The sequence below is a fragment of the Mixophyes fleayi genome, chromosome 5 (genome assembly GCF_038048845.1).
Source record: "Mixophyes fleayi isolate aMixFle1 chromosome 5, aMixFle1.hap1, whole genome shotgun sequence".
NCBI classification, from domain to species: Eukaryota; Metazoa; Chordata; class Amphibia; order Anura; family Limnodynastidae; genus Mixophyes; species Mixophyes fleayi.
Window position 1 is genome coordinate 103,490,109 of NC_134406.1, and position 17,574 is coordinate 103,507,682.

Consider the following 17,574-nt stretch of genomic DNA (forward strand, 5'->3'; position numbering starts at 1 on the left):
TCCCCTCCAGTATCTCCCAGAGGGGAGGAAAAAAGTTGACAAGCATCAGTAAGAGAGGGAGATAGTCACTGACAAGGTTTAGTGAGGTTCCTAGAAATATATCAGAGTCTTTGACCCATAGTAACTTTTCTGAGTAGCTCCACAGGTCAAGTCATGCCTCTGATATACTGTAAGTTTAGAATTACAATAAATATCTGATGCCTGATTTATCGCACAGATGATGTCAAATTTTTCCATTTTTTTAACTAAAATGCATAGCGTGGAAGTTCCCATCATATCATACAATACAACAACATCTTACTTAAACCAAATAACCACACAAACACCAAATTAAAGTTGAACCTATAAATTTGACCTACTGAGGACTGGATGGCGGACGAGAGCAGGGCAGTTAGCATAAGCAAAGCCAATAACGGTGGAAAGGTCAGACCATAGTACTAACAACCCAGGATCATACCTTATCTATTGGCCGGTGCTAAAATCTATCCAAGTGGCATGTCTACACCCCCTTCTTACCTGCCGGGATTAACCTGTACATACCGGCCGTGGGGTCCTCCTTACAAGCGGACCAACCATATGTTGATACCAACGGGGGGAGGTAGTGACCCATGACTAGATGAACCCAGCACCATATGCAAACCTACTGACTGCAATGCTCTCCTAACGCCAACGAGAAACAGGAGACCAGGAACCATAAATGCTTTAACTAACTAGAGTTGCCGGGGGGAGGGTGGCATCCGGATGCAGGAACAGAGGGAGAACTGCAAGATCAGCAAGACCCTCCTCTTGTCTTTATTGGCTGTTATTTCCTGCAAACCTCGTTGAATGATAACTACTCCTGTCAGTCACTAGCATGATTTTAACTGCGTTCTGGCTTCAACTAATGGTTAATAAAAAAAATATTCATATTACAATGTTCACAACATGTTTTCATGATAGTTCCCCTTTAATATTTCATTTGTTTCTGTTTTATATATATTTATATGTATAGCTTTTATGATAAGTTATTCTCCTTAACCTATTAACCTGTATTCATTTACATTCTAACTTACTATAGATAAATAAGATTAGTGATTTCCTTTTTGACTTTGTGCACAGCCAAAGTCCATTATTCTGCTGGTAAACATTGACTTCAAGAGCAGTTCATCAATGTGAACTTAACTCACATCCACTGTAGGTATTACTTGAAGTCACAGATTCAGCAATGCATGTCAAAATGGGACATAATTTTACAAAATACAAAATAAAAACAAATGGCTAAATTCAGCTTCGAGAAAATGTGCTGTTTTGTTGTACTCTATTAACTCCACCCTCTCACATAGAGCTTCCTACGATGCATTGTGTCAGTTGACTCAAATAAACTCAGTCCATTTGCATGTACTGTGTTATTTGTTTTCACATACTGGGATATATTTGGGATATATTATCTGGAATGTAAGGTTTTTCATAGAAAGGTTTTTTTTCGCCTTAATATGAAGTACTATGCCAAAATTCAATTTTATTCCAAAAATTGACCCCCTGAAACTGCACAATTTAACAGTTTCATAAATGGTCCTGTCACTTGCAGACCTGTCCTCATGTACTGAATCACATGAATGTATAGGTCACTGTCTCCCACAAGATCCACATACTGACCAGCAGAAATATCCTGTGCTGCTGTGAGCATTCTGACATTCTGGTTGACTACAGGCTGGTTTATTCACTCCCATTTCAAAACTGGAAACATGCGAATGAGCAGGAGATGGAAAAAAAAATCATAAGGTGCTTGCGTCCTATTCTAATTGCTCTTTGCATAATGCTATTAAATAAGCTCCACATATGCACAGCTCTAATAGATACAAGTACAAATCGCCATGGTTTTCTTTTATCTTTGAATGATACAGTAAACATAATACACAAACATAACATACAACTTTCTTTTAACTGTATCACACAAGTAGCAAAATTCCAGCATGTTTAAACTAAAAAATACAGTATAAATGGTCATATTTATTAAAAAGTGATGATAACGGTGATCTTCTGTTGCCACAATAGAAAATCTTTTATCAATGCTACTTAACAAAATAATATTGTAGGGGTAGCTTAGCGATACCCATCTGCCTCAGGGGTTCTGGCGGGGAACAGAATTTGAGTCGTCGTGCCCAAGCTAACTCTTTGTAACCAATCAGTATGTGTACCTGCAATCCTTGTTAAGTAGGCATAACCTGGCAGATCTTAATATCTGGCAGTGTTACATCTTGCGATAGCAGAGCATACCTGTTTTCACTGTCATATGACTTTTGCAGCCTTTTATATATAGACCCGTTAATTGCTCTATCTTCCTACCATCTACAATCTATGCTTGTTCTAGGTTCTTGTCACCTACCACAAGGAGTGCTCATATGGAAAGAACCGGGATTCTAAATATTGTATGTTATGCTACATCATATGCACAAAAGTCATTTACAACCACAGATGGTCGCTTTCCCACCTCTAAAAGCTTGGCAAAAGATTATCTAGCCTTGTCCTTTTGCCCTCTTTTTATTTATCAAACAAATGAGAACTCTAAAATACCTCAGTCTTGCTCAGAACAGAATGTGCAATCTGAATTCACAAGCTTTTAGTAAACATTGTCTTTAATAGAATACTGTTTTTGCCAGCCTAATCTCTTAAAGAGCATCATGACCACTCAGAGAGAGCACCAAATTGGCTGACCACAGACACATGACTGTAAGACAGGCTATAATATTTCAGGGGTAAAGATAGTTTCCAGTCTTAATTCCTTTTTTTTTTATATAAAAATAACTAAATGTATTTCTTTGAAAGCTGTGTTTGGTTGGGTTTTCTATTTTGAAGATACATTTTAATGTAACTATAATTTAGGCTGACAACATTGCCAGAATCACTATACTAGTCAATTAACAACGTAAAAATGGAAATAAGGTTACCTCATAAAAGAATTATTCTGTCATATTTGTCTCTCGCTTTTTTCTGGTCCCCTCAATTCTCATCTCTTTTTTTTGTCTGTCTTTTCCATATGTCTTTCTTGCTCCCTCTGTGTATGGCTTTAAGGGATCTACTTATTAGTAGGTGAAAAGCCCTAGATTCATTTTCGCTGGATTTAGGACTTCTTCCTGGGCCAATGAAGACTGTCACTGGCGGTAGCTTTCACCAGGGGCTTTCGGCAAAGGTATAAGTACAGCTGCTGTACGCATTATCGCTATCGCCATCTCAGTATGGTGATAGCCGGGGTTTTGAAATAGAAACAATGCTTCTTTATTTAAATGAAGCATTTTTACCTTCTTTGTTAATAAAGTTTAGCAAAGTTGTTTTTTTCTTCTATATTTTACTGTTTTTTTTTAAATAACCTTATTATTTTTTATTGCATCCAAAACTGGAAGCTCAAGTCTGTGCTTCCCGTTCCACTGTCCATGTGCAATTCGGTTCACACATGCGCATATTGATTCCATACCGGCCTGGCGAGCGGTAAGAACCCTCTTACTGCTGAAAGCCAGTATCTCTCACCCAGTAATAATAAATAGACCCATAAATGTCATTTTGTCACTTACCTCTCTTTCTTTTATACATCTTGCCATTTTGTTGAGTTACACACTTTGCAATGCAAAATGGCACTGTGCTCAATGAATCCAAGATTTATGTAAATGAAACTATAATTTCCCCTTAACCCTCCCAAACAATTTAGAACTATGTACTGAAAGTACTGGCTACAAACAAATATGGTTCATTTGTTGGATGCAAATACTTTTAGCAGCAGACAAGATTACTTAGCATCAGTTTGTCTATGACTAAGAACGATGATAACAGGTTATATTGTATATCCTGATAGATTTGATATTCTATTATTATCACTTAAGTGTGAACAAAATACAAAGTTTGTGTATGATTACTTTTGCTAGTGGTTAAATAGGTACATCACATGAGAGATCCTTTGGTCTTATGGACATGAGCAGCATTTAATCCCACAATCCAAAAACATACTGGTAGGTTAATTTGCAGCTTCCAAATTGACCCTAGTGTATGTGTAAGCTCCAATGGGGCAGTGTCTGATGTGAGTAAGTTCCCTGTACAGCCTTGAATTAGTTGCACTATATGGGGCATATTCAATTGTCGGGAAATCCCGCTACGTTAAAACTACTACCGGTAGTAGTTAGCTGGATTTCAGCTCGCGGCTCAGGGAGCTGCGAGCTGAAACCCAGCGAGAAAATTACCGTATTAACGGTTTTTCCATGCACTATTACCGTAATAACAGTAATAGTGCGCGGACCGCGTGATTTTTCGGCGTTTCCGCCAACAATTGAATACGCCCCTATTAATAGATGATGATGATGATGGGAAAAATAAGACAATCACTACTTCCTTTACCCCTGCTCAGTCATCTACTTTGCTAAGACAGTCGTGTTCTCTTGGCTTGCACCCTTCCAGATCAATTGTCTCTATGTATATATCTGTCTGTCTCTCAATCACCTGTCTGAATATGTAATGGAAGTGGAGCAAATGAAAAAGACATGTGTGCACCTAGTCTAAAGCAGGGAATTGGTTAATGAAGAGGGATTTAGCCGAGCTAATCCTGTGTTTCTTTTTCTTGCTCAGTGTTAAAGAGCTTGGCATATAATATGCGTGTTCTATCCTTAACAGAGACATAATGTTTCAGTCTTGCTTTGTGTTGCACTCTAGTAATCATTGACTACGAATGTTATTATGTAGTGAGTCCAAATGATTAGTTTTCATCATACGTCATACTGTTGATAAGAGTGTCTCACCCATGTACCAGAAAAAATAAACATATGACCACGTGCTATTATGATTGTATAAACATAAAAAAGCATTTATGGTGAGTAAATAGTGATGTACATTGATATCTTCAAAATAAATATAAAAAATATCCTGTGTAAAAATAATTCTTCTTGTTTTATCATAAACATAATCTCATAATATACAAAATACTTTTTATTGCTATTATGAAGTGCCATATAATTAAAATAATTATTGTTAGAGGACATATTTATGTCCTTTCGTTAAGGTTAATACCGTCCTATACTATGTACAATAGGGAAGTAAGTGATGTCATAGACTTTCGGCGGAAGTAAGCGTAATGTGTAGGTGGTACCGTCACTGTGAATTCATATGAGTAACTGTTTGTTGGGGATTAGAGCATAGTAGATTCTGCAGCCTTTAAAAACCCAGGATATCTCACCATGGATTGTAACCCTTTTGAAAAAGTAATTTTGACGAAACACGTCAAGAGGACTATCTGGAATCCTTGTTCTCACCAACTGGATGTGAAGATCACTTTCGTGGCCAGGAAGCTTCACTTTGGAACTATTCAGATGAGACTTTGTTTCCAGATAAGCAATTTTATACTTGTCTAATTGGGCTATTGTATGACTCATTTGTTTATGGAATAGTGCTGAGGAAGACGGTGACGTACACCTACCTTACCACATAAGCTCCATATTCATTATATTTTGGTACGTGGTCATTCACCCACTATCCTAATTTTTATTGGTTGTTTATTGATTCACACAATGTTTGGCGCTTCTGTTTTTATGTTTTATTCTTAGGTTTTGCATCTGCAAATAGCTGCTTTAAGGCGTGAAGCTGCCTACTGTATGTGTTGTTTTTTCTATAGTGAGCACGTTTTGACACTTTATTTCACTAAGCGTCATTTGGTCTATTCTTTGTTATTTTACAGTATGCTAGTATTCACCAAGAAATGCTTAGTCAGGTGACTCATGGATGGGGCCAGTCATTCGGACAGTTTATTTGCCTTGATTGTACAGAAAGAGCTGTTCTTTCCTTTATCTCCTGTCTTTATTTGTTGTGTCTTAGGAATCCAAATATGCCTTTAATGTCCTATATCCCTAATAGGCTTATTAATTCTTAGATGTAGTGGATGTCAAAAAAAAACATTTCACTGGCTGCCTAGAGCTGGCACATGGTAAATTTACAGTGACACAAGTAGAGGGACAAGATTGTTTTATAGATGCCACGCCAGATTAATGATTTTTTTTACTCCACCCATTTTATTAAGTAACTCTTCCTACCATATCCACAACACTGGGATACATATTGTAAAGTCCATAACTACTTTAGCATGCAGTCCACAGTATTCAGTCCCAGTAAACATGTTTACAATCCAGACCATGATCAGTATGTAATGCTGATCCCATTTTACCAGCATGTAAGATGAACCCAATTGTACTAGTGCACAGCCGACACCACATTTGAGCATTACTCAATTGTTATCAGTGTTATTATTGATTCTGCCAGCATTCAGGGCAAATGCAGGATTTAGAGGGAGATTTCCATATATGCACTTTAGAATAAAAAATAAAATTAAACGCTATGGACCTGATTCATCTTCGCATGTAAGTCCCGTTGCATGCTGTATTTTGCGTTAAATTGCTCTGCACATGCTCAGAAACTGACTTTAAGCCAGTCAATGCATGTTCATGCAATTCAAGTTCAAACACAAATGACACTTCCAACAGCCTATGGTTTGAAGGGCAAAACAGGGGAGGGAAGAGTGTATGCACGTAGACAATGCACAGTAAGGGCGCACCGAGGTCGAACATATGCACCTTTGTCCAATTCATGATCTGGGCATCTCTTAGGTACGTGATTTTTTTCCGTATCAGTTGCACCAGCTGCAGAGTGATGATTGATAGTGATGACGGACACGTCTGCATGCCAGAACATGTGTTTGCAATTAAGGCAAACTGTAAAAATGTATTTTATGTGCAGTAGGCATTAATAACATCCTGAAAAATGTATTTCATGTTAAAATCCATTGGGGCAGGGACTGATGTGAATCAGTTCTCTGTAAAGTGCTGCGGAATTAGTGGTGCTATATAAATAAATAGATGATGATAATGAAGTTCTGAGAGACCATCTGAATTCAATTAGGCAGAGGCAACCGATTCTTATTTCTGGTGCCTGGGACCTATGTTGGTCTCCAATTGCAGCCAATAGGTTTTGTTTTTGCCGCAGTAGAAATCCTAAAATCAGTGTGCTACAGCAAAACTTCCAAGTAGCCACACTTGAGAACTTCTGCTCTTTTGCCATCCAATATACAGTCTTGTATGGGGTGAAACATGCTATGGGGTTGCTCAATTAGCTGCATGGTTTCTTTTAAATTAAGATACATGCTGTATGCTTGCTCTTGATAGCCTACAAATATACAGCACAGAATTGATTATTGAACATAACTCCCAACATTTAGATTCACAAAATCAGGCAAAATAAGCCCCAGCACGTTACCTCCAAACAAAGGTACAAATCTGGGTAAAATTCGGCATCCTGCAAAACGGGATGTCCCACCAATATAACGACAGTGGGGAAGTATGATTGCATAGTGCTGCTTACTTATGTTTGAAGGCAAACCCACAATTTATCAGAACTTACAATATAGAGTGTGTACTTTTAAGTCAGGCTTTATGGATTGTTTAAATGATGATTGCATTGTTATAATATATGGCTTGACTCTTTAAACAACGCTGAATATTATTTTGGAAGGAAAGTTATGGTCTTATACAGTTAATATTTCAATAGTTAATCATTACTAATGTTAACCTGCATGATGAAGCTAAGAGATTCAGTTCCTTGTTTAAGCCTTAAATAGGACATGCTTGGCTTGATTGTACATTTCCTTTGTTACAGGTCCCTGCTTCAGTGCAACGTAACAGAAAATATTGAAGAAAGCAGCTTTAAATACATGTGATGCCCGGACAATGACACACTTGAGAAGTCCAGAACAGCAAGACTGTCTTGATTATTTTGTCAAGTGGCCAAATATTTTTAACCTAATTTTCTGTTTCAAAATAATGGTTCAAAAGGGAAAATAATGTATTGCTATGCTGCACTATGTATGTGCCAAGGGAAATGTGTTTTGCCTTGAAATGCATTCAGAGATTGCCAATAAAATATTCTTTTTGGCAGAAAATCCCAGTATGAAACAACACACCTCTGCCGAGAACAACACTGTTAATAAGACTTTTTTTTTTCTTAACAAGACCTGTGACTGTCGCTCTGCATGCCAGCAAACAAGTGAAATAGACAAAAAAAATATAATCAAAGTTAATCTATAAAGCAGTAGACTGCAGCTCACAGTTTATATTTAACTAAATTATATCCCATAAAAATTAGAATCAGGCTAACTAGCAACGTATTTTAATTATTAAGTTTAAGGAAATTGAAGAGAAAATATATCAACTGCTAATTTTGGGGTACATGGAAAAGTTTTTAAAGGACCAATGAACTTGAAATATATTAGCTTTATATAAACATACAGCTAAACTTCTAGAATCCTAACAGAACTAGATATACTGGATAAGGAGTTTATCATACGGCATTTTTTCTTTGCACATCAGAATTCTTGCCTGAAGAACACTGCAGTGGACTTTTTCTTGGAGCTAGTATAGAACTAAAAGCTTGAATGACAATGCAAAGCCTGTCATTTATGATTATTGTGACATTGTTTTTCATGACCATGTCTATAATTCCATCTGCAATCTCTATAGAGCATTTCTGTTAACTGAAAGTCAATCATGGAAGCTTTCACAGGGCTTCAAAGTGATGCAGGATAGAAAAGCAGATAGAAAAGCACCACCCTTAAACAGTTATTTTAGTGAATATAATAAGAGTGAACACAGATAGCTGTTGAATAGATTTAGGGGCATATTTATCATAGGTAAAACCCCTATGGGTGTTTTCACCAGCAATAGGGCTTTGCACTATACATCATGCGTTCACCACCAGCAATAAGATTCACCAGGTTTTGCCATAGATAAACTTCCCCATGCAAAGTATAGGGAAGTCTATTTAATAAGCATCGGGATGGTACATGTACATCTGCAATGCTGGTTCTGTTATTGCCATCTCAGGAGTCAATGCTGCATTTTAGGTTTAATGTTCTTTTAAGACAATAGACAATAGATATTCGTCACTATATATGTTATTTAGAAAATTAGATCATCCTCCTCCTCAGCTCTGTATATTTGGGTCTGTCAGGACGCAATAGGAACATGTGTCGTAGTAATCAGTGTCCAATCTGCTCGGTGGAGATATATTTATCTCTGGCATGTTAGACTAAGGATAAAATAAGGCTCATTATCATAAAAAATATTTACCACTGGTTATTACATATCCCCAAAAATGCTGCATCTAGTGAGCTTTTCCAACTATTTAGTGTTTTAAAGTACATATCAGGCAAGGTATGAAAACTGCAAGTTCATGGATGTAATATTAATGAATGTCCCTTTTAAGCACTTATTTGTTTTTCCATTTAAGCACAGTTTTTCACTTAATCTTTACATACTCGGGTTTGTGATATTCTGTCACTTGAGACATTATAAAACACATCCAGTTAATTCTCTAGTGAGTACTTGAAGGTTAACTGTAGATATGCTTTTCTTGTGAGAGCACTGTATAATCTTGTCAGCTATCTTTCAAAATTAAATTTCCAGTGACAATTTACTAAAGTGTTATTTAAAATTGTATAAATGAACTAAAAATCCAAACATTCCCATATACAAAGGCTCTCTAAGAAAAACATTGCATTAAAATAATATAAATCATGAACTATGTTCTACATATATCACTTTGGATTACAGAATTACAGTTTCATAGCATATGTTGTAAATAGTTTTTTGGGACCAATAAGATTGTGCTTTGATATGTGAAGATTAATTTCTTAATGTGGACCTATATTCAACTTAATCTTTCTTCTTACTTTGAGCATTGTTTCAAATATGAAATAATGGCAATAAATAGTCTCCTTGTATTTTTGTTACAAAATCATGCGCTTGAATATATAGTACAGGTAAGGTTTAAAACATATAATTGTGACCTGGAAATATCAACCACTCTAAAGTCTACTGGTAGCTGGCACAGCAGACCAGCTTCTTTAGGTAAATTACATTGTAGAGCTGCAAGTTGCTTCCCTGATCTATTACCCCTCTGTCTGTATGTATTACCCAGTATTGTCTTATCAATGTTTGTTCCCAATTGTAAAGCGCTACGGAATTTGCTGGCGTTATATAAATAAATGATGATGATGATGATGATGAACTAGACTTAATATTAGATTAGTCTGTCATCTGAATATAAAGGGAGGTCAGCCATTTTTCTGGGCTTAACCAATATTAATGTGAATAAAGCCTATCATTTTGCTAAGAACCAACGGAGCCACCTCAGTGATTTCACTGGTTTTTAGTGAATTGAACAGTTGCATTTACAAAAAGGCTGCCTCCTTTAGGTTTAGGGCACAGGTATACATTAAAGAAAGGCCTAAAATTCAGTTTGAAATATCCCTGTGTGGTTTACAAAAGTAGCAAAAATTGTTATTTGGTATATGTAACATTCAGTTGAATTATCAATGCATTTAAATCAGTTGCATATATAGAGATCTAATGCTCTACATCTGTACACAGAAAGACAGTTTAGGAATATGAAGCATCACATATCACAAGATGTGACTTGCTGACTCCTAACATGTCCCTTATTCTGATGACCTTTATAATGAATGATAAGGGACAGGATATAAACTGACTCTCCTGACACCTTTTGCTGTTAGTACTGTAACTAAATTATGTATGTGTATTGTTTAGCATTATTGATGATGGTTATTCATCATTTAAATTCAAAAGCATTGATGCCTACTGTTTAATTTGTGTTTTTAGACTGCTGGCAATGTATAGCATAATTTCCAAATGTTTTGTCTGTAAATCGCTTACATAATGCATAGGATATACAGGACATTGTTTCTAAACTTGTTTAAGTCACTTTATACAATAACCAGATTTTACACATATACACATACACAATGAGTTTTCTGATGTGCCATTTTAGAGGGATGTAAAACTGGCCATATAAGTAGTTTACTTTTCAAAATGTATGTAAGTATTTCACTCAAATGAAACCAGAATCTGTCAGTTATCAGAGCTACTGTATATGTAGGAAATAGCCTACTTAAAGAAGGAGATTTGTTTTCGAATTGCTGTTCTCTATTTATTTGAGCCCAGATGCAAATTCATCTCCAAAACCAGTCTACTTATAATGGGATTAGACTACTTTCTAGTGGGCATTTTCCCACTTCCCACTTCCCAATCTCTGTTGCATTTACAGCATGGTGTGGTGTATGTATGATGATTTATTAATCCTCTACAGACAAGAATGTTGCAGAGAATGGCTGATGGCTCATGGAGGTACCATGCACTAGAACTGGATTAAGGCTTTGGGAGCCCAGGACATTTGAGAAAGAGTGGCCCCTATGGTCTAATAAACACATATACAAACATTGCCCTAACTCATATGTCTTCCATTGCCCCCTCATATTCATATCCCCCTTGTATCTCTCTAATTGCTGCCCTGTCATCTCTCTCTCATTGCTCCCATTGTATCTCTCTCATTGCCCCTCCATATGTCTAACATTGCTCCATACATATCTCTTATGTTACCCTCTCCATATCTCTCATTGCTGACCCCTCATGCCTATCTCATTGCTACCATCTCCATGCCTCTCTCATTGTTGCCTCCTCTATGTCTCTCTCATTGTTGCCTCCTTCCTGCCTCTCACATTGTTGCCCCCTCCATGCGTCTCTCATTGTTGCCCCCTCCATGCCTGTCATTGCTACCCCCTCATACCTCTCTCATTGCTACCCCCTCATACCTCTCTCATTGCTACCCCCTCATACCTCTCTCATTGCTACCCCCTCATACCTCTCTCATTGCTACCCCCTCATACCTCTCTCATTGCTACCCCCTCATACCTCTCTCATTGCTGCCTTCTCCATGCACCTCTCATTGCTGCACTCTCCATGCCTCTCTCATTGCTGCACTCTCCATGCTTCTCTCATTGTTGCCTCCTCCATGCCTCTCCCATTGTTGCCCCCTCCATGCCTCTCATTGCTGCCCCCTCGTGCCTCTCTCATTGCTACTCCCTCATGCCTCTCTCATTGCTGCCTTCTCCATGCGCCTCTCATTGCTGCCCTCTCCATGCCTCTCTCATTGTTGCCTGCTCCATGCCTCTCTCATTGTTACCTCCTTTATGCCCCTCTCATTGTTGCTTCCTCCATGCCCCGCTCATTGCTGCCCTCTCCATGCCTCTCTCATTTCTGCCCTCTCCATGCCTCTCTCATTGTTGCCTCCTCCATGCCTCTCTCATTGTTGCCCCCTCATGCCTCTCTCATTGCTACCCCCTCATACCTCTCTCATTGCTGCCTTCTCCATGCACCTCTCATTGCTGCACTCTCCATGCCTCTCTCATTGCTGCACTCTCCATGCCTCTCTCATTGCTGCACTCTCCATGCCTCTCTCATTGTTGCCTCCTCCATGCCTCTCCCATTGTTGCCCCCTCCATGCCTCTCATTGCTGCCCCCTCATGCCTCTCTCATTGCTACTCCCTCATGCCTCTCTCATTGCTGCCTTCTCCATGCGCCTCTCATTGCTGCCCTCTCCATGCCTCTCTCATTGTTGCCTGCCCCATGCCTCTCTCATTGTTACCTCCTTTATGCCCCTCTCATTGTTGCTTACTCCATGCCCCGCTCATTGCTGCCCTCTCCATGCCTCTCTCATTTCTGCCCTCTCCATGCCTCTCTCATTGTTGCCTCCTCCATGCCTCTCTCATTGTTGCACCCTTCATGTCTCTCTTTGCCATCTTACCTTTAAGAGTTGGTAAGAGTTGGATGGCCCCGTGAGACTCTGCCCATTTTCTGTTGGCTTCAGTGATCCCTATTGTTTACCACAAAGGAGATTACTCAAAAGAGCAATTGTTTATGAAAGCAATATTTTGCAGTTAAAACTTAAAACAGACATACTATACTGTAAGGAGTATACAAAACAGACAATTTAAGAAAATAGTAATTAAAGTCACAAATGTATTTTTTTAATATATATGGGGGGGGGGGGTTATTGACAGGGAACAAGCACAAGGAAAAATATAATTGTCACTCTTGGTTGTGCTGCATGAGTACTGTATGCACTTTCATAATGTTCGTAAATGTTTTGCAAATGTTTGTTTCTGCTGTGTGAGGCAGAATTACAGCTCAAATGTACGTCGAACCTGAGCACAGCCAATGCACTCTGAGTATAATGGTACAAGTAATTTCTACACGCTACCAACCAGGGCCTATTAAACCCACTTTCTCAAAACACTCTAATTTAACGTTTAACTCTAATGGTTTTGTTAAACCACTCAGGGTGGTAATGTTACCTAACTTTCTCAGTAACAGGTGGTCCAATGCATTGGGATGGCGATCGTAAGGACCCAGTCATATAGTACTGTTTTGTCTTTCCACATTTGGAAACCAACAAGTAACACAATAAATAGCAAAAACAGCTGGTGTTTATTGTTTCCTGGAACAATTGCAATTGGTCAGTGCTCCTTTTCAGGACTGATGCATTAATGCCTGTGTGGCATATTCATAAATAATCATTGTAATCTTTTCTTTAGGTTTATAAAAACATTGTATGGTATGTGTAAACTTTAATGTTTAAAAATTGTACAGAACCGCCCATTAACTTAGTATAGTTATGGGATCTATGGTCCATAATGCTTAGGATTCTTGGGGTTTTCTAATAGCAGTTTTAGCTAAAATCTCCTAAATCAGATTTAAAGATTACCTCTGTCTATCCGCACACTGCCTGTGACATTCCCAATCTTATTCAATTGTTTAAATAAACAGGAACAATATTTTACCATGTTTTTCTTTCTGATTTTGGTATTTTCTGGATAACAGGTTTCCATATAAGAGATCCCATACCTGTGTATATTTTGCAGTCAATGTATTAACCTGTATTGTCCTTATATGTTTGTTCATTTATTCCTAATGTAGAGTGTATCTTGTACTTTTGAAAATGTTAACAGTATTCTTTGCTGTTGTTAATTTTATTAATCAACTCACAGAGATGTATATATTTTAAATGCATTAAATTAAAAGCATAACTTAAAAGGTAATAGAAGTTATTTTTGTTAAACTAAAATTGTAGAAAAGGAAGTCTGGAAATATATCTATATATATTATATATATATTTGTATGCAGTTATGTCTCACAGATTATTTTTAGATTTAATATCTGTACTGGAAAGGTATGAAGTTGTGAAGCAAACAAATATATTAGCCAAAATGTTGCAATTATATCAAATTATTTCTTGTGTATTGTGCCACAAATAAAAGGAATCAGAAAAGAAACTGTGAATGAAATTTTTTTTTTTGCTATGAAATACAAGGTTTTCCTACTGTACAGTAGAATTGTAGAGTATTACTATTAGACTATTTAATGGTCAAAGTGGAAATTTAGAAGTGTCAGTATGGAAAATGTAAGTGAATGGAATTTGATAGTTTAACAATCAAAGTGGTAATAGAAGTGGTGGTATGGCTTACCACATATACCAGCCCACTTCTACCACTGAGCTTGGCTATTGGTAATAACGTTATATTATTGCTACAAGATTTTGAAAGCTTGCATGCTTCTAGCTAGACCCACCTGCAACAGAACCAACTAAACACACGTGAAAAGCATGACAAGAAGTGCAGTTGCATTGTACACACCTCAGTAATGGATCTGTGCCAATTTGTCTTGGATCCAAGATATTGTTTTCAAATCTGTGAAATGAAATGCTCAGTTGCCCTGAAATTATTTTAAAAATAATAGTCAAACAAAATTCAAATTTTCCATTTTCTGTCCAATAAAAAAGTGAATATTTTAAGGAATTCTTTAGATGCTATATTTCATGTCACCCATGTAACAGGGAATATGTCATCAAGCTACAAACTAATGCACAAAATATTGTAAGCCTCAGACATTGTTCCATATATAGAAATGATTTACATTAAAATCTGATCCTATATATAGTATTTTATGATGGAAACTCTTAATTTGAGGAAAAAATGTTGTGGCTCAGTGTAGAAATTCTTGTTGACTTGTACCATACATTGTGGGCAAGCTCCATAACTCTCCATATCATCACTAATGCCATCCATAAGAACGTTGGAGGAGTTTCTGTCTACTGAAATAACAAACTTTCCTTCTGTACTGAATGGCTGTCGCTACAAATAGACAGCAGAGTCACTTCCAGTTAAGATGATCCCTGGTATTTGTGGGAAATCTCAAATTGCGTTGATATCTGTAGCCACAAGAAATACCATGCTACATATGTGCATTTACTCAATCCTTTCAACATTAAAGTAATTTATATTGGAACTAAAATCAGAAGATGAAAGAACTTTTTTTAAAATGCCATGTATGAGGCATCTGTTCACACATGTGCAACTGATAACTGGCTAAATCAGTTTTGTAATAATATATGGTAATAATACCTGCAAATATATATAAAAAACAATATATAATTCACCCCAGACAGTGTTTCCAGCTACTTGATTAAATGTATATCTTTAAAAAAATATAAAAAAATACCAACATTCATCAATAGAGGACACTGATTTATTCACATAGATGTAAATGTGTAACATTCAGTGATTAATCAAATTCATTTTTATCTATACATTTTATGCAGTTAGTCTTGTAAACAGACACATTATTATTGTTTTAGCATTCACACTCACGATCCTTTAGCAGTGAAAAATTAATAACTGACTAGAACACAATAACTAATGACAGTGTTGATGGTACGCTGGGATCACTTAATAGCTAAATGCAATATCTCTGTCTCTCTCCCATGTCTATCCATGTGTCAGATGAATAGTATAGCTCACCTTAAGTCTCAGAGCTTAAATATTATGAACATTTTTAAATAGTAATAGGATATAAGACTACTTGATATAGCACAAGTCCTTGCCACTGGATGTTCAAGTGACTGCATAGTAACTGGTTGGTTAATAACTTAGTCTCTGTTGTTGGTTTTCCATAAATTCCAACAAGTGAAATGATAGCAGCAGGACCCTTCAACACACCCCTTAGCAGTCCTCGCTATCTGCAGGTCCCGATCTGTAAATACAAATACTCAGCTTGGCAGGCTTTTCTTCTGAATTAACAGTCAAATTGTACGGTGCTATATAGGTTATACACAAAGAGGAGTGCTTCATTGCTAAGTGTCATTGCTGAAATACAAATACTCAGACTGTCAGACTTTTCTTCTGAATTTGCAGTCAATTTGTACGGTGTTATATAGGTTACACACAAAGAATAGAGCTCCATTGCTCCATTGCTAATTATCATTGCTGAAATACAAATACTTGGCCTGGCAGGCTTTTCTTCTGACTTTGCAGTCAAAGGGTACAGTTTTATTAAAATAGATTCAAAGCAGTACACAGAAGAGCAGGAGCACCAAGCAGCTGCTGGCACCAGTCATGATGATAGTATTCCTTCTACGTCATCTGGTAAAGCATATGTAAAAGTGCATAGTGTTTTTAAGTCATGGAAACAAAAATGTAAAATACACCTTTTACCTTGGTCAAGAAAAAAAGACTTGTAATCAAGGCAAAGTTATAAAATAAAATTGCCAACATGCCATTCTACACTTGCAGTGGCAAAGAAAAAATGAGGCCTTCGTCTTTCTCTATGAGTGTGAGTTCTGCAACTGTCACTGAGGCATCTTCTTGTAAGGTCAGTCGTGACCAAGCAAGACCTTGTCATTCGGACTCCAAAAGTGGTGTCCAGATTCTTTTACGTGTAAAAGTCGAGATGGAAGAAAACAGTAAGGCATTAGAGGAAAATGTATGTTCAGATTCAGAAATGACAGAAATTCCTGAGGAGAGTCTATCCACGAGTGCTATGTGTAATCGTGACCATTCTGATAGTGTACCTATAAAGTAGGCCCCTTTCAGCATTTCTGCAGATGTGTGCCTGAACAGCCCAAGTGTAGCCGGTGATATACCAATTGAGGATGCCACTTTGGAATTGCAACAGGATGATGGGGATATTTGTGTAGCCAACGAGGGCGCTAATGAGGTTGTTGATGAGGATGAAGTAATTTGTGTAAGTCCTGCACAGGTGGAAGCAGTTCTGGCATGTGATAAGAAGAAGGCCATTGTCATGCCTGGACATAAGACCAAAAAATCCACTATGTGTGGAATTATTTTTACCCAAATCCTGACCACAGTTGTCTAGCCATTTGTAGCATTTGTAAAGCCACAGTAATGTAAGCATGGATGTCTAAATAGACGTGTATATGTATTACCTTCCACTTTGCTGCTGTTTAATCAAGTGTTTGGAATCTGCACTTTACATCAAAGGTAGCTAACTAGATTATAATTTTGTGGGAATTGGGTCTGATTCAAAGCTCACTAATGAACTTGCTTTTTGCTGGGAATTACAATGGCTCTTTTTAGTGCATTGTCTGGCACCCTGGATTGGTGGGGGTCTGATAAAAGCACGCATCCCGGGGGGGTCAGCACTCGTTGCCATGTATTGCTGTAGAATTACCTCAGTTATCCAAGAAACAGGTAGAGCGATCAAATGAACCATAACGGGTTTCATGATCCAAGGACAATTCCATCTCGCATCACTTTTCTTTTCTGCCACTGCTGTGTGCCAATGTGTCCTAGATGTGCTTGGAACTGCCGTGTTTTTGAGTCATTGCTCTGTCGCTGCAGTATTTGTCCAAAAGTGTATGAAA

The 17,574-nt window shown here is 37.5% G+C and overlaps 1 protein-coding gene across 2 annotated transcripts in view; it reads left to right on the plus strand.

Annotated features, from left to right (window-relative positions):
- COBL (cordon-bleu WH2 repeat protein) overlaps positions 1-14,188 on the plus strand; it is a 329,526-nt gene extending 315,338 nt beyond the window's left edge. For both annotated transcript variants that reach the window (XM_075212632.1, XM_075212631.1), the window contains one exon: positions 7,660-14,188. In XM_075212632.1, coding sequence (XP_075068733.1) covers positions 7,660-7,695 — 36 coding nt within the window. In that variant the 3' untranslated portion in view covers positions 7,696-14,188. The remainder of the gene's footprint in view (positions 1-7,659) is intronic.
- Positions 14,189-17,574: the final 3,386 nt, after the last annotated feature.